The sequence below is a fragment of the Chelonoidis abingdonii genome, chromosome 20 (genome assembly GCF_003597395.2).
Source record: "Chelonoidis abingdonii isolate Lonesome George chromosome 20, CheloAbing_2.0, whole genome shotgun sequence".
In the NCBI taxonomy this organism is placed as follows: Eukaryota; Metazoa; Chordata; order Testudines; family Testudinidae; genus Chelonoidis; species Chelonoidis abingdonii.
Window position 1 is genome coordinate 17,152,139 of NC_133788.1, and position 26,397 is coordinate 17,178,535.

A 26,397-nucleotide genomic window follows, 5' to 3' on the forward strand; every position below is an offset into this window, starting at 1 on the left:
TTGGTGTAAGGGGGGTGGAGGGGTGTGGGTATCAGGTGAGGTGAAGGCGATGTGGGTGTGGAGGGGGTATTACTATAAGGAGAGGTGAGAGGGGGTGTTGATAGTGGGGGATGGAGGAGTGAGGGCCAGAGGTATAAGGGGAGGTGAAGGAGGAAAGGGGTGTAGAGGGAGGGTAAGCAGGTGTGGTGAGGAGGTTATGCATGGGTACATAAGGGTAGATGCAGAGGGGTTGTGGGGTGAGGGTATAAGGAGAGGCTGAGCGAATGGGACTTTTGTATGGATAAGTGGAGTGAGGCAGGGCTAGGTATGTTTGGGTGAGGGTAACTAACATGAAGTATAATGGAGAAAATCAGTGGGAGTATTAACACAGGGGAGGATGTGTGGGTGGAGGTGAAGAAATAGGTTTACATACATGCTTAGACACTCATCTATGTAAATAAAATATTTTTCTGGTGTTTATACATAGTAAAACCTCTGATGCAACCCTTCTTCCCCCCAGCACACACACATTAGCCTTATTTAGGTTATGGATCCCTCACATACATCACTTTTATGAAAAACAAAATCTGTTATCCAACCACATTCCATGGTACCTCTTCAGTTCAGGTAAATAGGGTTCTACCTTTTGTGTGTCTGCACATGCTTGCACAGATGGGTTCCTGTGCAATGGGCCAGATTCTCATCTTGGGTAAATTCTCAGAGCTCCATTGACTTCAATTTACGTTAGCTAAGCATCTGGTCCAATGTAATTAACACTTTGATATAGTGGAGAAGGAATTTAAAGCAGCCATTCTTATAAAAAACATTTTAAAAAAATTGTCTTGCTGTTTCCATTTGGAAGTTGAACTTGAGGTCAGTTCCTGTTAATTCAATAATAGTTATGTCCTAGACTCATATTGCACTCAGTCCTGCACCCCTTATTCACACAACAGGCCCATGGAGTGATTTCATTTAAGAGTTGCAGTATAAAGCCCCATGGTTGATAACAAACACCTTGGCCTTTGACCTCTGAGTCCATGTCCCACAGAATATGGTTACTATATAACAAACAGGAACCACTGTCACATTATTATTATACATGAACAGCATAAGCAAACAAAAACAGGAAAGGTCTGACCAAGTTCTAGCTTTGACTCAGACTTGCTGTGTAACCTGGAGCAAGTCACTTACCCTGCCTCTCTCTCTCAGTTCCTCCATCAGTAAAATGGGAATAATAAGCCATACATAGGCCCCAGAGGGGTAGTGATAATTAATTAATATTGGAAATGCTTTGATGCTGAGAAGAATTCTACAAATGACCTAGCTCTACAAAGAGCTAAGTATTATGATTATGTAATCGCTAAATATTACCATAAACATTTTAAATGCTTAAGAAAATCAACACTGCACTTTCCTTTTATTTTTGTAACAAATAAAAAAGCTGCTTAATATATAGATTCATGTAAATTATTTTCTCACTATTTGTATTACATATTCAAGGGTCATCTTTTGGGTGTGTTTTTTTTTAAAGATACATTTCCCTATCTTGCACTGGGGTGTGCACAGGCAAACCCTTACAAAACCTCTAACCAGAATTCCAGATCAGGATCTAAATTTCATGTCTATAAGGATTTGCCTTAGAACCGCAAATATGAAACATTTTAGAGGGCTGAAATCTGAGTGCCCCTAAATTTCAGTTTATTCACATTCAGTGTTTGGATTCTGTCCCTTACGACGGTTGCTTCAAGTTACAAACACCGATCCACTTCTAGCTAAGAGACAAATTCAGCATGATTATCTCTCAGCCCCTCCTTCTTCCAGTCAACAACAACTCTCCCCACTGCTTATCTGCTTTTAATTGCTATAAAATTAATCCAAACATGGTTTCTAATTAGAATGCAGAAATGTCTCTGCCAGGCAACAACCAAGGTGTTGTGTATTTTGTTATTCCCCCTGAAGCAGAAGAGTTCAGTGCAGCCAGTTGTCCTACAGAGGGCAGAGGAATATCATTAATTACCATTTCCTTCAGCAGCCGAGGCAGCTTATTGGTCAGCTAACAACTTCCAGTCAGGACTTTGGAGAAGCCTGTAAAACACCAGTATGAGGAAAGATTACAAATTCCAAAATCCTACGTTACTGGAGCGAGCTCTCAAAATGGTTCCCAGAAAGTCTCCCTGTAAAGTAAAGTATTGTGTTATATTATATACAAAGAGCAGCATCAAAAATTAAAATTGTATAATATTTGTATTACATATGTAACCTTTCATTCTAATGCCTATGCTTATTATATATCAGACCCCTGGATTTTACACAATGTAGGGTTTAAATGCTTTTTTCAGCTTTGTGGAGCGCAGGGGGAAAATAGAAAACAATAAGGATGTAAATTTTGTTGTGTAAGTTACATTTTGAGGCTATGAAAAGATGGCTATAAAATGCTATATTGTATATTTCTTGTGTTTGCTTTTGCTGCAACACACAATTAAGGTTCCTTACCTTATTTGTTCTTAAAACATGATATTTTAAAACTGTGGACACAAACTGTCTCCTGTGGCTGCTTGTTCTGGATTTTTTTTTTTTAAATTCTTATTATTAGGTTTAACAGACATTTTGGTTCTAGAATACAAGCCCATATTATTAAGTAAGGGAGGAGCATGCATTTATTTAATATAAAGAAACAACATATGAATATTATCAAAAATTAAATAGCAGAAATAGGTACTTGTATATGCTCAGCCATCCAAGCATCTACTGCCAATATACCACACATAATTGCATTCCAAACTCCCAAATAGTATCAATGGCAGGATGGGGGGGGGGGGGGCTTTTAGTGAAGGTTATACAAAATGCTCCCAATCTATCATTTTATCCATGGTGAACGTACCATGAGCCAAATTCTGTTTGATTTACTCTAGTCCCATTGGGTGAAATCCTGGCCCCACTGAAGTCAATGGGATTTTTGTCTGACTTCAATGGGGCAGGATTTCACCTATTGAGATGAAGAGGCCTATTGTTCTGCATAAAGTCCCCGATCCAGCAAGGCATTTAAGATCATGTATAACTTCACACATATGACTAATCCTATTGAAGCCAATAGGCCTAATTCTCCGATGCCCTGCACCTTGTGCAACCATTTGCACTAGAGCAAAGTGGGTGTAGAACATTACAAAAATCAGAGTGGTAGCTTTGCCCTCACTTTACATTGATATAAATGGCAGCACAACATACAGGACAATGGAGAATCAGACCCACTGGGACTAGTCACATCCTTAAAGTTATTCACATGTTGGAAAGCTATGTGGGACTGGGGCCAAAATGTGCAGTGGCTAATCATTTAGAATCTTTGTTAAAGGTACTCCGTCAAGATAAACCAAAACCAAACAAAAAATGCCTACTATTAAACCACCACAGATTGTTAAAATATTTTAGAAATCCAATTTCCTTCTTCCAATTTATTCTGTTTCCTTTTTGCATTTCACTCAGCTTGGATAATTAAAACAGACAGAGACAGACAAGTCTGTTTCAGTTTCTGGATAACATGCCCTACAGCCATGTTACTGCTGCTGCTGTTTAGATTCATAATCATGCAAAACAATGTTTGTATAATAAATAAATCATAATAATAAAAATATTTTTTCATTTAATTTTTAACACAATCCTGAAAGCATTTATATTCATACTAGGTATTGCAAAGCCGCCTTTCTGTTCGCAAACTGGAAACATGAATCCCAAAACTAGTTAACAGGGTTCCTTTAATATTTCCCCTTTAATGTTACCATAGATCTAGATGCTTATTTGCTAAAATAAAAATATTGATATAAATGTGTAACAGATGTACAAGTGTGCTGTGGGAAGAATGTACTATCAAAATATCTTATTTCTCTCATTCATATTTTCCCTTGTTCCTATGATATACATATGTGGCTTCTTGGTATTTAGAAGACTCTCAGATTACATTTCAGCCTTGGCAAATCTATGAAAGAGCCTAGCACACTTTGGGTACTGTACAAATACATGCAATTAATAATAACATTATATTTATAAAAAGAAACACTTAAAAATAAAAACAAAAACAAGGAAATGCATATAGAAATATAAAACAATCCAAGCATATACACTAAACAATGTACTGATCATTCACTTAGCATTTCCGTGTTCAGTATCACTCAGCATTCGTTTCTTACCTTTGAGAGCTAGAATGGTGGTTACAAGTTGGGCTGCAGACTACATGCATCAGTCTGTGGCAGAATTCCCATAGATATCAATGGCAGTTACATGAATCAGAGTTGCATCCACTGAAGTAAATTGAATTGCACCATCAAGGGCAGAATTCAACCTATACATGGAGGCAGTATATGGCCCTAAACATTCTGCAATGGAAAAAGGCATTTCCCCACCCCCCCCCAACAAAAAAAAAATTAGTTGAAATATTTCATTTTTATATGACAATTTTTTCCATCTAAAAATTGTTTCCAGCAACAAAATTTTCCTACTGGAAAAGGGAGAGGGGGAGGAGGAGAGAAGGGTAAGAGAAAACCAAAAAAATTTGTTCTCAGTTAAAAAAAATTAATTCAAAATTCACTGCAACAACCAATTAACATTTTTTCTCCAGTTTTAGTAAGAACATCAAGGCAAGACTTATTCAATGACTTTATTCATCTGCTTTTATTTACTTGGGAAGGGATTATCAAAAGTACCCTAAAGAGCTAAGTGCCCAACTCTCATTGGAAATCGCATCCTTGTTGTATGTTCTTGAATTTACAATATATTTAATACATTTTAAATAGATCGACATAGAGTTTAAAGATGCTACTGATATACAAGAATTATAAAAACACAGAGAGGCACTGTAAAGATTAGGAGAATAATTTATATGAGAGTGTAAAGTATATTCTTGACCAAGGGCATCCCTGACACACAGACCAAAACACATTTTTATATATATAAAATGTATGTATGTACACACACACACACACACACACACAAAGGGGAACATAAGAATGCAACATTTATTTTCTATACACAAAATGTGTATGTCCAGGATGGTCTTGATCTAGTGTCAGATGCTTAGCACTCTCCTGGCAGAGGCGTCAGTTCAGAAAAATATTTAAGCATGTGCTTACCTTTAAGCATGAGTCATCCAACAGAACTCAATCAGGCTATTCATCTGTTTAAATTAAAGCACGTATTTAAATACTTTGCTAAATTAGGGTCATAGTGCCACATGTAGAAGACCCAGTGATGTCATGGCAGCTTTGTGTGTCAGTCCATGGCAATTCTCAACCCTTTATTATTAGGTGAGAAATATATGAATCCAGCCTGTCTGACATATTTATCAGGTCCTCCCCTCCCCCCCATTCAGATTCTGCACAGTGCAAGCTTTCATTAAAAAAAAAACAAACACCCCACACACCACAAGAAAAAGTCACTAGTTCTTAGAGCTGCAAAGAAAACCTTCCAAACATTGAACTGAGAGTAACTAGTGCAGAACTATCTTCCTGAATCTGCAGACAGCCTGAAACAACAGCTTCAAAAGAAGTGAGTCACTCCATTCATCTCAATGTGGTATTACTTATAGAACCTGATGACAACATTCTAAGACACAGATTCTGTTGTTTTAGGTGCATAACTGTGCAGTTAAGACAACTGTGTGAACGAAATCAGGTAATTACATGCACAAGTGGCAAAGTACAAAAAAATTGGTAGTCCTAAAAATGCCCTGCCTTTTTCCCCCCCCTTCCCTAATCAGTGGTGCCGAGTGCAACCATGACTCTATGAACAAAGTTCAGTTCCTGTATAAGGGCCACTATCTACCCTCAATCTTTGTACAAAGCTCCCATTTTTAAATCAGTGAAAGATCCACTGGGCCTTAAGGACCCTAACTCTGTGGACTTGGCCCACAGTTGACAATTAAAATTTGTAGTTGACCTTGTTTGAAAAATGAGTGATGAGCATGGATATTTTTTCTTCAACTGAGTTTGAAGAAAAATGCCAAGTGAGTATCTGTCCACAAAACACCCCGCAAAGGAGACACCTAACTGGGGTGGTAACCCTTGTGGACTGGAAGCTTTTTTAAAATGGCCCCTTTCATTTTACTGGAGTTTTGAGAGTATTGTTGTAATAAGTATTTCTGACTATCTAAATACAGTGACAGAGTGATGGTGTACAAGTAAATAGAAGACTTTTCCAAACAGTTTCCTCATCCCTACTACATTTAATTTCACCAGTAATGTAACCCTTTGATAACTTAGTCCTCTCTCAGTTGAACAGCATTGTCTAGGTAAAGCAATGGGCATGCCTTGGCTAAGCTTAAATATATGTGAAGTCTTATATGAGGCTGTTTACAAGGCTGATAACTGAAAGGGAAACACCAGTTTCTTAAAAATACCATTATTAAAGCAACTGAGACTTAATTAAATAATTTTGCTCAGGGAAAAATCCCAGAAGAGCCAATGGGATTTTTGCTTGAGTAAAGATTGCCATTTTGGACCCCTAACTGAATGGTAAAAGTATGTAAATCACCAATCATATTCTTAAAATTATATTTATTTATAGATTTGTATCCTGTGCCCATCACTCAGGATCTGGGCACACACACACATTAAAATAATATACATAATTATCTACAAATCATAATTTAGGTACATTTTCACTTTAGGATACAGATCTTTACAAATCCCCCTCCCTCATCACTCCCTCAAGCATAAGCCTGAGTAAATAGATAATGGAAATTACTAATGAAGAAAGTAAGCTGCTACTGACATCAATGGGAGTTTCCAGCAATGATAGACCATATTCTCCTTCACTACCATTCGTGTCAAAAGAGGAATTGTTTGAATGCTGGAGACTTTCAGTAGTTTTAGGATCATTTCGATTAGTCAATAGAAACATCTTGTTAAATTAAAATTGGTTTGCTATAAATAGTGAGTTTGTTGTTTTCACACTATTTTCCCCTAGTAAAAAAATACATTGCTGTGAAGAATTTGCAGAAGTCCTTAGTCTTACGCATTCGAATGCTGAGCAACCCTTACATTGCCATAAAATAAAGGCTACATACTGCTCTCAGTCTGTGTGTCAAACTCCAGTGTGTCAGCGGAAGTTTGGTGCACAGATCTAGGCCTGCACACAGCCCTGGATCGTCAGTCTGGACTTTCTACTGCAAAGTACTAGCAACACAAAGGCTCTCCTGGAAGGTCACCAGAACCAGTACTGGTTAAGCAAGAAAAGATCAAAAGACGATATTGTTTTTAAACAGGCCTGAAAGTCCACTGTGTGTGGTTTTATTTATAACACACACACATATATAAAATACTCATACAAACGTTCTCAGAGGGCCTTACCCTGAAAACCGTTACTCAGCTCTACTGAAGGGCAGTACTCCTGCACATGGAAGCAAGGTGTTGTATAGGGTCCAATATCCCAGCAACTTCAACAGGAGTTTTGACTGTGCAAAAAGTGCAAGATTGGGCCCTTCCTAAGTATCTGCCTCGTTAATCAGAGTCCAGAGCTCTAGAGCTGAGCACTCTGGTTCCAGTCCAACAAAGCACTTAGGTGTGTGCTTAACTTTATGCCGGGGACTGCTCAAGTGCTTAAAATTAAGCCTGTGCTTAAGTGCTTTGATGGATCAGAGCCAGAGTTCTCTCAGTCTTGTGGATAGTGCCCATAGTCAGGCAAAACTTCTGCTGATTCGAGTGGCATCTTTGTCTGAAATGAGGACTGCAGGATTGGGTCCAGTAAACATGGACTTTCCTCGGACCTTGTATCACCTAAATCTGAGTTACATCATATTTGCACCTGCGTGCGCTACATAAACAAATACTACACTTGATCTGAGCTCACAGAGAGCCGAGAAAAGAAAGAGGGGCGGAAAGTCATTTAAAGAAAGAGGGGCGGAAAGCCACTTGGCACAATTTCTTCATATAAAATAACTGACAACAATAAAACAGCTGTGTAGACCAGCCCCCTAATAGCAAATGGTTGTGTGTGTGTGTGTGTGTATAAAGAGCATCAGTCCAGTTAAATCAAAATATGTAATAAATAGATCTCCTCTGACTTCATTATACAAATGCAAAATGGAGCAAAAAAAAAAATCAGAAGCACTTGATTTAAAAAAAAAAAGATCAGATAAAGAAATGAGTTACACACAGAGCCCATGAGTTTAAAAACAAGTCTCCCCTGCATTTAAACAAAGCATGATTTAAAAAAAAATTCCACTAAGATGACTTGCAGATCATTTATATTTATCTCTTATTATAGAAGACATTCTGTGTTTAAACTGAAGTATTTCTTAAAGTAAACGCCTTCTCTGCTGGGTTTATAAGCCTAGGTGTTAGTCAACAAAATGTGAAACCACCAGTAAAAATTACATACCATACAATTAATTTGAAAGCATTCTGATTTTTCCCTCACCACAAAGAGATAAATAATCAAGACTACAAAGCTGGGGATACAGGAGTCTAAGTAAGAGCAAAATTTCTGGGCCTACTTAAAAGAGAAACAGCCAGTTCAGGGATGGAGAAAACATATAATTCCACTCCTATCTCCCTATTAAGTGAGCGGTTGGAAAGCGTTTTATCTATGTGACTTATCATACCTAGACCCAACCTTGATGCCTGAATAAGGAGTACAATGGTATTTTTGCCTCAGTAAGGGCTGTAGACAGACACATTGTAATAATTCACAACTGAAATATTATATCTGTAACCTTTCAAAATTTTAGGGGGTAGTGGGTCTCAGGACAATATATATTTAGTGCAACTTCTAACGTGACAAATGCTATCAAACAATTAACTTTATATCAGCTCTGAAAAGGAGATTAAAATTATTGTCATTTCTTGCTGTACATTCAGTTTACGTTGTCTTTCAGACCACCAAATTAGAAAGCAGAATTTCCTATGGAAAATAAAATGAGCTAAAAATGGATCAATCCTAAACCATATATTTACAGGTTTATGACATACATATTCACAATACAGTTTTGTATATGCATAAAAATGAACATCTTGGACACATTTTGTGTCTTACCATAGACCCAGAATGAACTAATAGGTTAAACAATTTGATAAGTTTCCAATTCTGTAATTTAATTGATAGATGAACATATTTTTGCACTGTATCAATTAAGTCTGCAGATGCAAAGAGAGGATGAAACTACAGATAACATCTATCTTCATTGCCAACAGGGTTTAGACTTCTACCAAAGCAAAATAGATATATAATGAGTATAGTGGATACATTTTTTCAGGGCTATTATACTCAAGAGGATCCATTTAAAATTATTTAAAATATCAAATGAAACACAAGTTATCTAAAACATCAGATTTTCTAATTTTATTAAAAACTCACAAATTTTATCCAACATGTTTTCTTTCATACAGTGAATGGTCTAATATGCACTGGAGGTCACACAAGCTTAGGTTTATTAGAACAATAAAAGACATATGAGAAATTTAATATATAAAGAAAAAAGTAGCAGCTGTTGACTGCATATTTGACCATAAAATTTAAATATTTTGGACTTTTCTTTTAAAGACACAAAAATAAAACCTGTGTGGGTCTATATAAGTCATATTAACAATTCCATGAATGTTCAACAGGACAAAAATTAGCAAAGATGTTTGTTTGTTTAACCTTGTAACACTTTAAAAACAAACAAAAAAAAAAACACTTGCTCAGGTTGCTGGTGCAAAGCACCTTACAGTATTTGTGCTATATAATTAGTTTATTTGGCAACTGTCTGGTTTTCATGGGTTTTTTTTTTTCTTTGCCTTCTGTAAACAACACCTTTTACAACTAGCACAGTGAACCACAAGCCCTGCAATCTGTCATATAACATCTACAGAAAAGAAAGTGGTATATTTTGGTTGTTTGCTCAAAATATTTTGCTTTTGAACAAGAGGTTCTAAAACAGGATTTATTAGTAAAACATAGAACTCCTGAATTTAACATTCTACGTAAACAGTTGACTGATTTTAGGTCAGTAGAGTCTTTTGTTTAGTTGTTTTTTTGTGAAGGTAGAATACTTCATTTGTTTGTTTCAAGTCATTTTTAGTTAGAGGTCTGGTTGGCGACCTTTGTTATTATGAGGATTTTTTGTGTGTGTAGCTTTGTCAAGGTAGAAGAGTTGATGTTGAGGGCTTACATTTAGTATTTGTTATTTTGGCAAAATAATTAAAAAACAAAAAGTCCCACCTGATAGTCAGCAGGCTCACATTTCTGAAGCTAAAAAGTTTGTTGTTGAACTTTCTGAGAAACAAAATTAACAAACAAATTCATAATGCCAGAACCATCCTTAAACCAGGAATAATAGCGTTCTTCACACTTCCCCCCCCCCCTTTCTTTGACTTTCCTTTTGTTCTTTTTGTTTTTTAAATGAAAAGTTCCTAAGGATTGTGGCTCTTAGGGTGACATCCAACAGGGTATTCAACCTACGCCATCCTATAGCACAGCAGCACTTTACTGTACAGCTTCACCAGTGTCTTTTCAATGGTACCGAAACATGTCCCATTTTTGTTTATTACAACCATATTATGAAGATTGTCCCGGTCTATAGCAAAGCTTGCCTTGGAGTGATTTGGATTCAGTTCATTCCCAAGGTAAAATTGTCTTAGGGCAAGAGAGATGTTATACTTATTCATTTCTGTACACCATAACATAAGCAGACTAGAAGCTCATCACTTACTTAGACCCAGTTTGTTTTAAAGCTACCACACAGCTGCTTCATTCATTTCTGGTGGATGTGACAAGTGATTGCCATAATTAGCACCACCGTTGACGGATATTGAAGAAAATGGGGGACTTGGACCAAAAACTTCTGCAGACATGGAGTGCAAAGAACCTGGCAGGTTGGGCTCAGGGCTGGGTGAGTCTCCAGGTGGGTGGGACATTATGTCAGTGAAGCGCTGAGCCTCACTGGAAGGGTGGTGTCCGGGTAATGGGTGATCCATTCCACCCAGAGGAGTTCCTGATGGCCCAGAGGAGGGCACAAATGGGAGATCGACCGGCGTCTGAGCTTGAGATGAAGGGGGTCCTTGTGGGAAGAAATCATAATTGCTTCCAGGGCCATAATACTCGCTCTGATAATCTACCAGACAAAGAGAGAGAGAGGGGAAGAATAATGCAAAGGAACCAAGTGAAAAACAATAAAAAGAACTAGATAGGGCAAACTAGGTGCCTTAAACTGGTCCAAAGCTAACTAAAATCAATGGGAGTCTTTTCATTGAGCTCCTTGGGCTTTGGATCAGGCCCTCAATTAGGCACCTAAGCAAAGCCCAATGGGTAGGTGTTCAGAAGAGCTCAGCACCCAGGCAGACACCTAAATAAAGTACCTTGGCCCCAGTGTGCACAATGGGATCTGAGTGCTGAGCACTTTTGCCAATCTGGCCACTTCATTCAGGTGCCTAGAGAGGTGCTAAACACTTTGAAAAGTCTGGCCCTGAACGTGGATTCAGGGAAAGGTTGGCCTGTTATTGTATTTCATTCCCCAGTGTTCATCTGGGCTAGCTGCTGTACAATCTTAAACACAGAGAGTATCTCACCTGCTCTAAAGAGCTCACAGCAAGTAAAGGAATTTTGGTTTCTTAGGATGCACAGGTCCTACGTACTTTTTCCCCAAGCAGTGATCTGGTTCATTTTCAAATTTTTGCAAGTCTGGAAAGGAATTCCAACCTTCTTTCTCTAAAAAAAGGTCCCCATTTCAATAAAACAAAGAAAAATGAATGCACTGAATCTAAAAGCCAATACTGCTTAGCGGATATGATATTCTGCATCTTGGTCTATTGGAAAGACTTGGTTCAAATTGTTTTAGCAGGAGAGACCCCTTCCCAGTTGATCATGGCCCAAACACCACATATAGCACCTTTCCTAATTGTCTGCCATTTGATCTACTGAAATGTCCCCCAGCTCCATTCAGGATGGAGCTTTCACTCCACCTCAAATTACTCTGGCCAAGGAATGCAGGGGAAACTTCACCAATTTAAATAAAGACAAAAAGGGAAAGGCACAAAAATGAGCAGTGAATGACAGTGACATTAACTACAGGACCGTTCTTTTAAAAGCTTTCTGAAAACAATACTGACAGATTCTGTTGTTTTATGCCCGGTCCTTATTCTTACTTCAGGAAAATGCCATGGATCAAAGAGTTTATTTCTACACAGAGCCCAGCTGACTGTAGCATGGGACTACACAGGCTCTGGCTCACTACATTTGATTGCATTCTTCATTTTTGTGCTCTCCTGTTTCCTTCACTCCTCCCGCCCCCAGACTAATTTTGTGAGGCTAAAGTATTTATTTCCCCCACGGCCCTTTTGTGCACCAATTCCAGCTGGAGTGGAATGGAAGGTTTTCTGCAGCTTGGGTTTTCACACATTCTCTCTAATGTATCTAATTTGTAATCATACCAATCTCAGGAAGAGCCCAGGAACAGTCTGGACCAGGGACAGAGAGTGGTAGCCTTTCCCTTCCCCTCTTCAGATCTTTAATTCGAGTGATTTATTAGTGGCAGCCAGAAGTTGATAATCAGTCCTGATTTCACAACCAGCCCCCTCTTTTGTATATACAGGGATCTGGGAAATAAGTCCTCTACCAAACGAAAATGTTAGAACTTCTATGCCTCCCCTCCTAACATGCAACACAATCAAACAAGCCCTCCACCTCTTCCCAAACCTCCCCCAAACTTTGCCATTAGATTTCAACTTGGCTTTGGAAAGCAGGGTGCCCATAAATATCCACAGAGGGCTGAATGATTTATGCAAGATTTCTGGAGATGAAACAGGCCTCAAGGAGGGAAACCTCCCATAAGAATAATACTCGAAGCCCAGATAGAGAGAAAATCCCCACCCCCACCTACTACGGAAAAACAACACATGAGAGCAGGGGCCATCCTTAGCTGATTGGTGACAGGTTCAGCAGCTTTCCTTCCTGGTTTTTAAATTCGCCCCCACAGGTTGTGCCCCCCTCCAGCCGGTTAGTGTTATGGGAGCTCCTTAGGAGAGATCTGCCCACCTGTCCCACGCACTGAAATAATCCTCCCCCTAAGTAAAACAGAGAGAAAGCGTTTGCTTCGATGCTGCTCAGTTTCTGGGGTTTGTGAGGCTGTTTCCTTCGCGTAGCTGTGATTGTGCTGGGTTTGTTGAGGGCTCAAGGTGAGGGGGTGGGTGGTGGAGGATCCCCCCAGGAGAAATTTCTTCCCCTTCCAGCCATGCCAGTTGTTGGGGCTGGGGAACCTGGCCTGATCTTTGCTTCTCCTCACCCGCGGCGCCTTTCCAGCCCCGCGGGAGGCGTCTCTCCCCGGCGCACGTACCCACCTCCATAGAAAGAGAAGGGCCCGTTGGGGATGAGCTCCCCCGGCTCCAGCCGGTCCACCAGCGGCCTCATGCGGCGGGGGCTGCGGAAGAAGGCGTGGCGGCGGGCCCCCAGCGCGCTCAGCTGCTTCATGCGCCGCTCCTTGGAGCGCCGGTTCTGGAACCACACCTGGGACCAGCGAGGAGACCAGAGTGATGAAGAGCCGCAGCTGCCGCCTGGGACAGGCTGAGCCCCCCGCCCCGCCCCATGCAAACTCGCCAGCCGGGGGCAGGGAGGGGAGCCTGCCGCGTGCCCTGCAACCCCGCTGGCCACTCCCTCTCCAGCCACCCTGCCCCAGCTGCGTCCACACGGAGCCAGGGTCGTGTGCGCCCCACAGACGTCCCGCGCCCTTCTTACAACACATCTACCCGCAGGCTGCGCTTAGACATACACAGCCCTGCAGGAAACCCAGCCACACCAAGGCAGAAGCATATGTAGATCTTTTATCTCCTCCTACCACACACACACACACACACAGTTTAACACTCTCCCCTGCAGAACAGACAGACCCCCGGACCCAGCGCACTCAGTCCTTCACCAAGGGGAAGATTTTTATCTCAGGTGCAAACTCCCCCCAGCCAGCAACAGTCTCTTTAGTCTATGACAAGGGAGGCAGGATTTTGACTCCTTTTGGGCGGCTCAGCCCCCACTTTCCTAGGGTTAGTTCTCGTTTTTGTTTCCCCTTTCTCCCCGCATTCCGCTCCAGTGTCAAGCCTGTGTCCCTCCCGGATGCAACCGAATGAGGACGCAGCACCTCTTTCCCCTAAGCAGGTGGAGGGTGAGGGACCCTCCGCAGAGCCCCCGGGGCAGGAGAGGAGGCTGATGAATTGCCAAGTGCGTGAACCCATCTGGACGCTGGTGACAGCCTGCATATCACTGGAGGCAGGCTCCAGACAGCAACGGATTTTTAGGGGCTTTCCCGCCCCCACTCCTGGGAAAGCCTCATCTCTTCGGACTTGAATTTTCAACACCCACAATACAATGAACTGACACCCGATTTGTAACAGCCCTTGCGAGAGGGGGAGTTCCAGCCTGGGCAACAATGAGAAATGGGTCTTTAGCCCAGCAGCCCCCAGATGGAGATGGATTTCAGTCTCAAAATACATACAGGACCGCCTAGAAACATTACTGGAAAGGCTGTTAAAAACAAACAACAACAACCAAACAAACCCTCTCGGAATCCCAAAGAGCAATTTCCCCAAGTGCCTCGGAAAGATTAAAAAAAATCTTTGGCCTTGAAAAGGGATTCAGATAATGTCTTCGAGAAGTTTTTAAATAGTTGTGCTTCTCTTTTAAATAAAAACAAAACAAAGTCCTCAGCGCCTTAACTCCCTGGGTCACTAATTAACTTCAGCGCTCTCACATACCGGGCTAAAGAGAGTAAAACCCAGCTCCAGGAAAACACAGGCGGGTGGGATGTTTCTTTTAAGGGGAAAAAAGCTGATACCGATTATTATTTTTTACTAGATATAATAGGGCTCGATCCTGTAATTTTTATTCGGGCAAAACTCACTGAAGACCAGGTTCAAACTAAGCGTCTGTTGTTCTAATTTGAACGACATGGCAGATATATCTCCCATGAACAATAGAACACAAACTTTCGTCTGTACACACACAGACACACATATACACATTATATTTACACCTACATCCATCCAACATCGACTGCATATATATATATATATATATACACACACACACACTATTGTGTGTATGGATATGTAGAGTGTATATTGTGTATATATGAATGCACAGTTATATACACACACACACAATGTACACAGATACACCCTTTGTTCAGATATATATCATACATAGATCTACAAACAAGCTAATTAGCATATACCCGCACAGCTCCCTGTGTGTAGACACATAGATTCGTGTCTATATATATATAAACTGTCCTCAAATGTACAGTCCGTGTTGAACTGAACATTTCAAACCAGGCCCTGGGTTCTTTGCTTACTGCACTCCAGCTGCAGGTCAAGAATGATTGAGTTAATTCTTATTACCCTGACAAGATTACTCCTAATTATCCTCACACTGAGCCTCTCCAATCTAACCTCGTCTTAATGGTCCTTTAACCCCCCATTACCCCCAGCGCTGCGGGTTTATAAACCTTTTAATAATGCCAGCGCATTGTCATTCTTATTTATCCATTAACCCCTCACATTTATGGTTATTAATTTCGATACCGTTCGCAGCTTCTTTAGCACTTTCCGCAAGAAGCGGGTTGCCTCTTTTTTGGTTAAATAAAGTCTGTGCCTGGTGTTAGGAGCCAAATCTCTGCCGTCTTCACTCAGGCAAAACTTCCCTGGAAGATTGCGGGGGTCTTGCCCGGGGGAAGGCTGCAGGATTGCACCCCTGGAAGGTGCACGGGTCACTGCAGGAACAGGACGGGTGGGACTATTTCCAGCCAGTCCACATTTCTCTTCAGTTTGAGGGTCCGCCTGTATTGTCACTCTGGAAATGCGGACTCAGTATCCCTCGACCTGTTCATCTTTCAAACCAGCGGGTACCCCTTAGTTTAGGATGGTGATTTGCTCTGCAGCAGGCACACTGTCAATATGACAATGTGTCCTGTACACCTCCCTTTCCTGCGTTTCCTCCTGGCCATTGCTCCTGGGCTGATTGGACGTTCTCCTTTCCCTCTTTGCTCTGTTTTCCTGCAGAAAGACTTCCTCCGGGGGCTTCCCCGGGTTATGCTTTTTGTGTGTCTTCGCTGTTCATATGTCGCGGCTTCTTTTTGGAACAACGACAAAGCTTTTCTATGTTTCCTATATTTGCCAGGAGCCACATGAAAGGTGGATACAAAATGCATGCAAGGTTTTAACCGTCTCAAGGATCTCTCAACCCAGCCCCACAGGAGGAAGTTCAATAAACACCAGGCTCTGCGCACATAAAGCAGCTGTTTATATACATTAGGGTAAAAAACTTGTATTTCAATTATATATAGAGAGAAATGCCCAAGTACAACTCTGATTTCCCTTGTTTGTTTCTTCTTTTGGAAACTGACCAGTATCCTAAACACACAAGCCTTTGCTTCCCTCTATTACCATGACTATTGGAGGTATAAATAAGTCTCGTGCAATTCTGTGCGCAGAGTCGCCAGGGGCTAGAGTCACACCCTAAATCGGCCAGAAGCGGCTCGTTGATTTGAGCGGACAGACTGCACAGCGTGATCAGGGGGCTGGGTATCTTGCCCCTCTGGAGGCTTTTTGCTACCCAGGGGAGGCATTATAATAAATCCCGTCCCTTTAACTCGCTTGGCAAGTCCGTCCCCTCTTTCCCCTTTCATTGGGATGGTGCTGAACTGGAAAGTGCATCGCTGGAAGCTTAACTTTTAAACCAGCCGACTTGTATTTTCGGAGATTTGTTTGGAGACCCCAAACTCAAGGCCTGACTCAAATGCAACAGGAGCCTTTCAGGGGACTTTCAGGGCCCCCCCCCCACGATTAACCGACTGAAAACCCCTCCTCCCAAACACTCTGGTAGCAAGCGAGCTGTACGCACAACCTGCCCCTGCCCCCCAGTAACCGAGGCTGGGACTGGATGTTGGTACCTGTATGACTCGCATGTTGAGCCCGGTTTCTTGGGCCAGCTGCTCCCTGATGTGCCTGGTGGGTTTGGGGGTAGCTGCGAAGGCCGCTTTCAGAGTCTCTAGTTGTTTGGCTTTGATAGTGGTGCGAGGACCCCGCCTCTTGGCCCCCAGGTTCTGATCATCATTCTCATTGCTGCCAGCGTCCTTGTCTGACACGTTTGCACTCTCCGAGTCTTTCGCGTCGTCCTGGGAAGGGTCTTGAGAATCCGGAGACAGACTGGGGTCACTGCCGGTTGTGGCTGGGCAAAAGGAAAGGAGTGGGGGGCGGGGGTCACACTCACATCAGCTGTGCTGAGCATTGCATTCCCCCCGCCCAACGCGCTGTAACACAGGCGTGTGAAGGTGAGACAGTTTCATATGCACCTTGAAAACCTTCAGAGCTTTCCCCCATCTTGCGCCCCCTCTCCCCGTCCCTACAAGCTCGGGGAAGTGCATGTGTTTCTCTGATCTTTCCTAGTTTGACTGGAAACTTGAATATCAGAACCCACTCCACACAAAAACGAGCATGAATTTAAATGCAACATCCACTGATTTTGAAGGCAGAGGAGACCACTAGAATCAACTCATCTGCAGCTTTTTAAAAACATACCTCGGTGTCAGAAAAAACAACAATTGTATTTCACAGCATTAGAGGCAAGTGGGATTAAAAACAAATAAAATAAATTTCAACTTTTAAATCTACCTTTCACAGCTGCAAATGTTTAATTTATATTTAGTATTGGTTTCTGCAAAGCAGCACTCATAGTTTGCAAGCTCTCACATCTATTCCTCTGCCATGATTCTACTAATATGGACTCGAAATGCAACAGTTGCAAAATTCCAACCGGTACAATATACCGTGCATCAGATTGCAGCAGTTGCTGGGTAATAACATTGCCTGAAATAGTTTGCACTGTTCCTCGCAGACTGCTCAAGAATCGTTCCTGTAGGAGTCAAAATTCATGCTCTGAAAATATTGCCCATGGCATCAATCCCGTTCTCCTTTTCTATTTAATCAGACGTGATAGGGCGCGCGTCACTAGCTTGGGAGACTGGTTATAAAGCCAGAATGTAAAGGGACAGACGTCTCTCAGCCAAGATCCCACACACAGAAGGCTTCCATGTTATTACAAACTGAAACAAAACCGACGATGTATAGTCTGAACCAATATTTGTATTTATAATACACTATCAGCCTGCACCCGACAATCATTTCTGATGGCAAAAATGTATCGTTCAAAAATGAAACGTCAGTACACAATGAAAAACAGTAAATGACTCCTGATCTTCTCCTTGCTATGCCTATATTGCATTTCAGAGCAGCACCCAAGTGACTGAGTAATCAACGCATCTGCGAATCAGGAAGGTTTCCTGCTCCCAGTTTAGCTTCTACTATAAGAGGGGAAAGTTGAGCTTGCTGAGGGGTGGCCCAAAATCTTTACTTGCCAATATGCATATATAAATAAATAACAAGGGAAAGAAAGAAAAAAAGAAAGAAAGAAAGGCAATTTTGTAGAACTTTCCTTACACAAAGAGGGATAAGAGAGAGGTCCCCTGGAATCTTCAGGGGTGTGTGTGTGTATGTATGTATGTACACACACACACACACACACACACACACACACACACACACACACACACACACACACACACACACACACACACACACACAGAGAGATCCAATGCCCACTGAAACCAATCCGAGCTCCCAGTGGACTTTGGATCAGGCCCTGAGTGCCAGACATCCCTCTGTGCAGACCCAAGCTGTATTTTAGCCTTTGGCCAGGCAGCTGGTAGCCTGGCTGGAGTGTGACAGTGGCAGAGGTCTCCTCACCTGAGTGCAGGCTGTTCTCTTTGGCAGTATTGCTGTTATTTAGGTAATCTTCTTTGCAGACAAACTTGTTCTCGTCGATAATATAGAGCTCCTCGCCGGTGGAGAGCTGTTTGTTACACATCATACAAGTAAAACAGTTCAAGTGGAACACTTTGCTTCTCGCCCTCCTGACCAAGTCGCTGGGGGAGATCCCCTGGGCACAGCCAGCACACTTGGTCCCAAAACACCTGGCAAGGAAGAAAGAGAAAGGGTGGAAGAACAAACACCAGGATCAGCGCGTCATGTAGGTGACCCGAAGGACCCTGTACTAGCAGGATTTCAAAATTAATTGCATTATTTTTGTTCAGGGGGGAAAGGAAGCAGGAAATAGGGCCAAATGTCGTTAAAGCTGCTAAACTTGTATAAATGAATAAACCCAGCCCCCTCCATCGCCTTTAACGAACATTTAACAAAAGCATTTTTTCCTATAAAGTGCACTATTGATCCATGCAGAAAAAAATCCTCCATTATAGATATACTGAATTATGTGTTAAAAAAAAAGTGACCTGTGAAGAGGATATATTGCTGGAAGATTAATTAAAACATTGGAGCTGGGTTGTGAGAGTTTCCCCTTTAAACTTTGACACATTGATTAATGACGCTCTAATAAACATTAGGCAGAATTTCTAATATGTTATCAATTTGTCAAGGGCCTTGCATAGTGTGTGCGCGCCCTGTCTATAAAGACGGTAGATTGCTTGGCACATAGGAAGGCCAGGTGTGGCATTTGATCGGTCACCACTTAAAAACTTCGGGGGAGGGAGGAGAAAGACACCCGGTTCAGATATATTTAGCCTGGTTATATAATATTAGCCTTTTGCAATACACCTTAACTGCTGGTACGGATGAAAATATAATGCTTGTTTTTAAAAAACCTATTTCCCCGTACTTATAATAAATGTTGCCATTTGCCCTACAGGCCCGTCTGTGAGCACTTACACACCTAGGATCATTTAAATTATTTTAAAAGCAGGGGTCTATAAATCTTCCTCCAGGTGTTTAACTGAATAGAACACAGATCCCCGAGAAATATTTGCAGCCCGTGGCCTGTGGTTGGGACCTACGTTTTGCAGCCCGGATCTGACAAATATTTGCGCTTCACTCGGTGTGAGGACTTAAACCAGTCTTTTATTAAATGAAAGCCGCCTTAGAATGGCAGAGGAAAAAGGAGACGGCAAGCGAGTACAAATCGGAGCCTTTGTCTTTCCGTATATCGAAATCAATAGATCCAATTGAATTTAATAACACATAAGCAAGAGAAGGAAGGAAATTTACATGAGAGGTTTGTGTGTGATCCCGGCACACGCTCTCCGCAAAGGGGAAGAGATCCGGCCTTTCCATTTCCACAGAGGGCACAATTTATAATGGGGAAAAAGACCCCAAGGACAATTTCAAGCATTAGGAGATTTTTTTGCAAGAGAATCAAATTTTGCAGCGAGAGTCAATTTTCGCGGTCCGGACTCTCTCTCGCCGACATGGACTGGCCCAGGCAAGACCCGGGAAGTTGAAACCCTGATATTGCTTCTCCTCAGCACGGCAGCTGGATTCACTATAATCACCTCGGGGTTGAGGGGTGCTCTCACTCCACAGCCCTGCGGAGGGGAGGGGGTCGGGAAGAGAGGAGGTCGGGAAGTGTTTTTCTGACAGGGATACAGGATGGGATGTGGATTGTTACATCTGCTGCGTCGGGGGTGGGGTAAGAGGGGGGATTTGTTTGTATACAGGCAGCTTCCTCTTGGAGAAACATGTTTATTATTCAAATCCAGTTATCACATATTTACTAAAAACCGCAGACAGATTTAACGCGGCAGCCTCCACACGGACTTCCCCCAGTTCTAGCTTTGCCCGAGAGCCTTAGATAGCAAATGTGTGATTTCCTATTGAATTATCACTTCTGAATACACAGGGGCTGCAACGGGCACAAAGATCTCCAGAAACACTTTTAGGGGGCAGCGGTGGGTATTTCTACTGTAGATCGCGCGGTTGTTAAAAAAAATCTTAATCGAGGCAGCTACTGCATTCCGCCTATAATATAATTTAAGCAACATCCTCACTGATAAGGAGGGGATCATACTCCCTAAGCAGAGCGCTGCCTTTTCCTCTTATTATCGAAGTGAAATGAAGCCGAAGAGAGCGTGGATTTTTTTAAAGTTTCTCAAATATACAAATAATTGCACGTGTGATATTAACTATTGGTCAATATCATGCACGGCAGTTGGCCGAGGAAAATGTGGGAAAGATTCTTGTCTCCTCTCAGAGATCCATATTTTAGGAGCTTTTTCAAAAGACTTGCACTTTGCCTGACATTAGCGAAAACTGCATTTTATCTGAGCCTTTCAACTCCCAGGGCTCCAAAGAACTCTATACAAAACTCCGCTAGGCCAGGATTTCCAGGCCCGACAAAGCAGAACAAGGGAGCGATCACTTACATGATTTTATTTTAAGGATAAGGATGTAAACCTCTGGCCAACGATCATTTTAATGCCCCGCGCAAGCCCCCCGGGGAAGTATTGTTAAATAGATGGGGGCTATGCAATTCTTAGATTTCTTTTAAAAGTTGTAAAAGATGAGGGAGGCTGTTTCAATGGATAATCGTTCTTATTGGGTCTAGGATCACAATACAATCTAGTCTGGTGATCCTCGTGTTTGCAGGCAGACTAAATAATACGAATTACTTCCCTGTCCCCCAAATAAACAACAACGAAATCCCCGGGAAGCTGTAAAATGTTATGAAACTAATTCTCTCGGAAGTGTAACCGAGGGAGGTGAGCACCCAGCTTGCGGCAGAGAATCGTCCTTTGGTGGCTGATTTAAACAGCCAGGTCTCTGCGCCCACTGGGCTGTCATTAAACGCTAGAACCTGGGGTGGTTTTTTCCCATTGAAATGGGCACCGAAAGAGACGGCATTTCCCCTAAAGAAACCTCAGCTGGATTTTGCCTTCGTTTCTCTGCCTTGTATTTTCTGGGGGAGGAGAGGAGGATCGGGGGCAGATCCGGGGGGAGGTGGGGTTCCCGGCTCTCGCAGGAATCAGGCCTTCTAACTTTGGAACTGAAGTTTCTTCCCGGCTCTGCGCCCACAGGCCCGGCCCTTGACGGACACACGCCAACGATCCGCGATACCCTCTCCTCTCCCAGGGGCGCTGGACAGCCGAAGAGGTGACCCCAGCCGCCTTTCTCCCCTCCTCTTCCTCACACAATTCCCTTCGGCCAAGGCAAACTCATGCCCGCCCTCTCCGCGGAGCGGGTAACATTGCAACAAACTGAAAAGTCCTCCCCCCTTTCGCACCCTCCCCAGGACATCACCTTGAGCGAGGGAGCTGAAGGAGATATGTGTGTGTTGTGTGTGTGTGTGTGTGTGCTGGGGAGAGGCCCACATCACTCTGAGCAAGGGAGCTGATGGAGGGGTATGTGTGTTGTGTGTGTGCGTGTGTGTGTGTGTGTGCGTGCTGGGGAGAGGCCCACATCACTCTGAGCAAGGGAGCTGATGGAGGGGTATGTGTGTTGTGTGTGTGCGTGTGTGTGTGTGTGTGCGTGCTGGGGAGAGGCCCACATCACTCTGAGCAAGGGAGCTGATGGAGGGTTGTGTGTGTGTGTGTGTGTGTGTGTGTGTGTGTGTGTGTGCTGGGGAGAGGCCCACATCACTCTGAGCAAGGGAGTTGATGGAGGGGTATGTGTGTTGTGTGTGTGTGTGTGCGCTGGGGAGAGGCCCACATCGCTCTGAGCAAGGGAGTTGATGGAGGGTTGTGTGTGTGTGTGTGTGTGTGTGTGTGTGCGCCGGGGAGAGGCCCAGGATGGGGAAATACAAAAATAAAAATAAAAAAAACCATCGCTTCTATTAAAAAAAGAGGTTAAAAAGGAGAATTGCGAGCCACGGCTTCCGGCAGGGGAGTCCGGTACTTACCGAAAGAAGTCTGTTTTGCAGTAAAGCTTGCCTTCTCGGGAAAAGCATTTCTCTGTCAAATTGCATTTACATTCACAGCATTGAACACACTTCACATGCCAAGCCCTGTCCAGTACATTCAACAAAAACCGGTCCAAGATTGGCCGTTTGCAGCCGGCACAGTGCACCATTGTCTTTGGTTATTTTGAGAGTGGGGGGTTTTGGCTCCCAGATGTCAAGCAAAAAAAAAAAAAAAATTAAAAAGAAGAGATTACACCAGCGTCGGGTTTTTTGTGTGTTTTAAAAGCCTTGGAGGAGAAAAGGGGGGAAACTAATGGGAGGGGGGAAGGAGGATATCTTCTTTCAAATGTCCTAGCAGGGATACACAAATACCAAAAGAAAAGAAACAAACAAAAAAAAAAAAACAAAAAAAAACACCCAGGGCCCAGCTCTTCAATACAACAGCAGAATCCCGGCCAATAAAATAAATAATAATCATAAAAAAACAACAACAACACAGATCAACGCGCATAAAAATAATAACAATAACGATGACGATGATTAAAAAACAAATGTGATGAGTTTTCTCAGGTCTGAGGTAGAGCAGTCAGTAGTCAAAGTGCATCTGCTTTTCCCAAAGAGAAATCAAAAGGAAGGAGAAAAAAAATGAAATAATTATAAGAATCAAAAGGAGCTTTGGATCCTAACCTAGGCTCATTGCCCTAATCTGTTATGGATGCCGCCCTGGAGAGGGAGGGAGGGGGAGATGCTTGTTGTTATACAGAGAGATAGATTTTCATACTATAAATCAGCCAGATGTATCTCCTCTCGCTTGATGTTGCTACAGTCTTCTTCACACAAGTTCAAACGCCCCCTTGTATATTTCAGCAAGACAGTTTTACCTACCCCTGTTCATTTGTCTAGTCCACTAGTCAAAACTCCTAGCCTTGTCCGTGCAGAGACAACATTGCCTTGCATGCTTTTTGTTGTGGTGGCGGCGGTGGGTTAGTTTGGTGGTTGTTGTTGGGGTTTGTTTTGTTTTGTTTTGTTGTTTTGCTCTGTTGAAGTCTTCTGCGCGGCGCTAGCCAAAATGTTCCAAGCGGAGGAAGAGGAAGAAGAGGAGGGTCTGCAGGGCCGGATACTCTGTTCAAAAAGGTCTTTAAAAAGATGAGCCTCTCTCTCCCGTCTGGCGTGTGCGCCCGGCTCTCCGCGCGCCTCGGTTCCCAGCTCCAGGCAGCTTCTCGCTGGACTGCATGTTCCCGGCAGCTTAGGAGCCAGAGCCTTATGCACCGAGCTCCCACGTCACGGCCGGGACTAGCCAATCACCGCCCCGCTGCCCTCCTCCCACCTCAGCAAACCATTAAGCATCCTTCCCAAGCTGGGATGGTACAGTAAGACCCATTTATAGAGAATAAGAGGAAGCGACCCATTGTCAAAATTGTTAGGTAATGCCATATTTTCATTTTGTTTTTTAAATTATTATTTGGTCAGGTACTTGAAGTGCACTTTGGGGGAAGAGCTGGCTAAGGAACAGGAGTGGCTGTAGTGGTTTATGAGCGGTAGCTCACAAGTTGCACCCAGCAGAGAGGCAGAGTGATAAAACTGGTAGGTAATATTTTTGGTTGTTTTTTTCTCTCTCTAGCTCAAGAGGAGAAGTGTGTCTGTATAAGTATAATTTAAATATTGGGGTCTTGTTGTTGTTGTTGAGCAGAGCATCTTTATGGGTAGGAGGTTACAACCAAGTGTCCTGATTTAATGTAATGACCTTTGCTGATAATTTTACTGACTCAAAGAAGGATAAATTAGTCGTCTTTACAAGGAACGTGAAGAAAAGAAAGTTTAGGGGCTAATAAACGGAAGACAGTTTTCAGAAGAGCACAGTGGAGTTTTTACACGGCAGAAAGTAATTGCCTTTGAGTAAACAAAACTTATAACATTCTGCTTTATGATCAGAACAAAATGAAGACCCATCTTTTGCGAAAGGAAAAAGAAAAGTGTGAAAACTCTCCTGCTGTCTGAGCCACATCATGTTGTTTATTGGCTTTACAGAACACTCCGTTCTGCTAGAGAAAAAGAGATTTTGAATGAACTTTTAGGGGGACAAGCACGAACGTGCCCATTCATTTCTAGACAAAGCTTTATGAGTTTTCAGAAGGCTTAAAACCTGTCTCTCTAGGGCAGAGAACCCATATAGCTTGGATCCGATATAAATGAATTTTTTTTTTGGTTTTCATCCAGTATATGTATTTATTAATGTTCTTTAATATTTATGTTGGAATATTTATTAAAAAAATCAACTACTCCGATATGATTAATTTGCTAGCATTTGTGATATAAAACTGGAACCAAATGATAAATGCAGTTTACTTAATGAACCTCTTTGCAAATAAAAATTAATTCGCTGTTACCTTAAAGGGATTTTTGTCAATGACTGATCAGTTAGGAAAATATTTGATTTCTCCTCGGGTTTCGCATTTACGTTTGTCTTGTGAGAGAATGCTGTATGCGGATAATGTAAATCTATGGCAACTGAGTCAGAAATGGCCTTTATTTGGAAACTGATGTGGAAAATCTTGAGGACAAAGGTTGATGAAGTTTGCACTTGTTGATGATTGAAAAACTGCCCCCTAGAAGAAAAAAAATTCTTCCAATATAAATTTGATTATAATGAATTCTGCTCGGATTCCCAAATACCTTTTCTGTAAGAAAGTCTCCTCCCCTTCTTAATTCTTTTCTTGCTAACTAGCGGCTTTGGTTGAATGTTGATTAGCAAAGAAAGGCGATAGCTTTATTTTCTTTAAAAAGTTAAAGGGTTAATAGTCTGGAGAAAACCATTTAAATCAAAACTTGTTGTTTTCTCCTTGAAAATAATTCTAATAGTTCAGCATTCCGTTTAGGGAAGTTTTAACAAAATGGGACATTTGCAGGAAGGCAATTTATGGTAAAGCTCATCCGAAGAGGACACTCCAACTTTCACTTCGGATTGCTTTGTAGTTCCGAATTCGGATTCATCCCCTGCTAGCTGAGGAAGCAAGCTCAGTTGCTGTCCTTTCGAATCAACGTCGAGTAAAATCAGGACTCATTCTTCCCTTTCGCAAAACCGCGTTACGGTTTCCTGATATTCCTAACCTGTCTCACTTCAGTTTAGTTCATATCTATTTCCCCCTCATCATTAAACAAAAATCACCACCGATTCTGCTCAGCCTATCGCCCATCAGCGAACCCCACTCTAGTCCCCTTCGGATGACTGAAACCTATTGGGCGTTCACACCGAGAAGGAAACAGTTTGGATAACGTTCTGCTTTAAGCTAGACAAACCTAATATACAGAAAGTTCGGAGTTTGAGCCGGTAGCGGGATAACATAGGTATATAAGCGGCGGCTCTCAACTAGATCCAAGCAGGCACAAAGCCTCTTTTCGATACCGATCTCTGGTCTTTATTTATTTGTCTAAACCCAGGCAGCTGTTCCATTTCTCAGCTCCGGCTGCAGCCCAAGGACCCAGCGCCTGGATTGCAAACTGAAGACCTCTCCACCCCGCTCCAACTCCTCCTCCTCTTCCTCTGCCAGTGTTGTGGGAACTGGAGCTTTAAAGCCTGGCCTGACACACAACGCACACAGAGACATACACACGTGTTTGCCGGATGGGACCCAAAGCTCCTGGGCGCTCTCTCCCAGCCCCCTCCCTCCCCCAGCTGTTGGTCTGCATCCTCTCCGCCTTTATTGGTAAAACGTTAAAAACTGGAAT

General features: G+C 42.5%; 1 protein-coding gene across 1 annotated transcript; it reads right to left on the reverse strand.

Annotated features, from left to right (window-relative positions):
* Positions 1-9,326: 9,326 nt before the first annotated feature.
* LHX1 (LIM homeobox 1) lies at positions 9,327-23,944 on the reverse strand. The gene is made up of 5 exons (XM_032779347.2): positions 22,672-23,944; positions 18,732-18,958; positions 16,880-17,157; positions 13,281-13,446; positions 9,327-11,059 (listed from the first exon to the last, which is right to left on the reverse strand). Exons 1-5 carry the CDS (start codon positions 22,839-22,841, stop codon positions 10,680-10,682), a joined length of 1,221 nt encoding a protein of 406 aa, XP_032635238.1. The 5' UTR covers positions 22,842-23,944; the 3' UTR covers positions 9,327-10,679.
* Between the last annotated feature and the right edge of the window lie 2,453 nt (positions 23,945-26,397).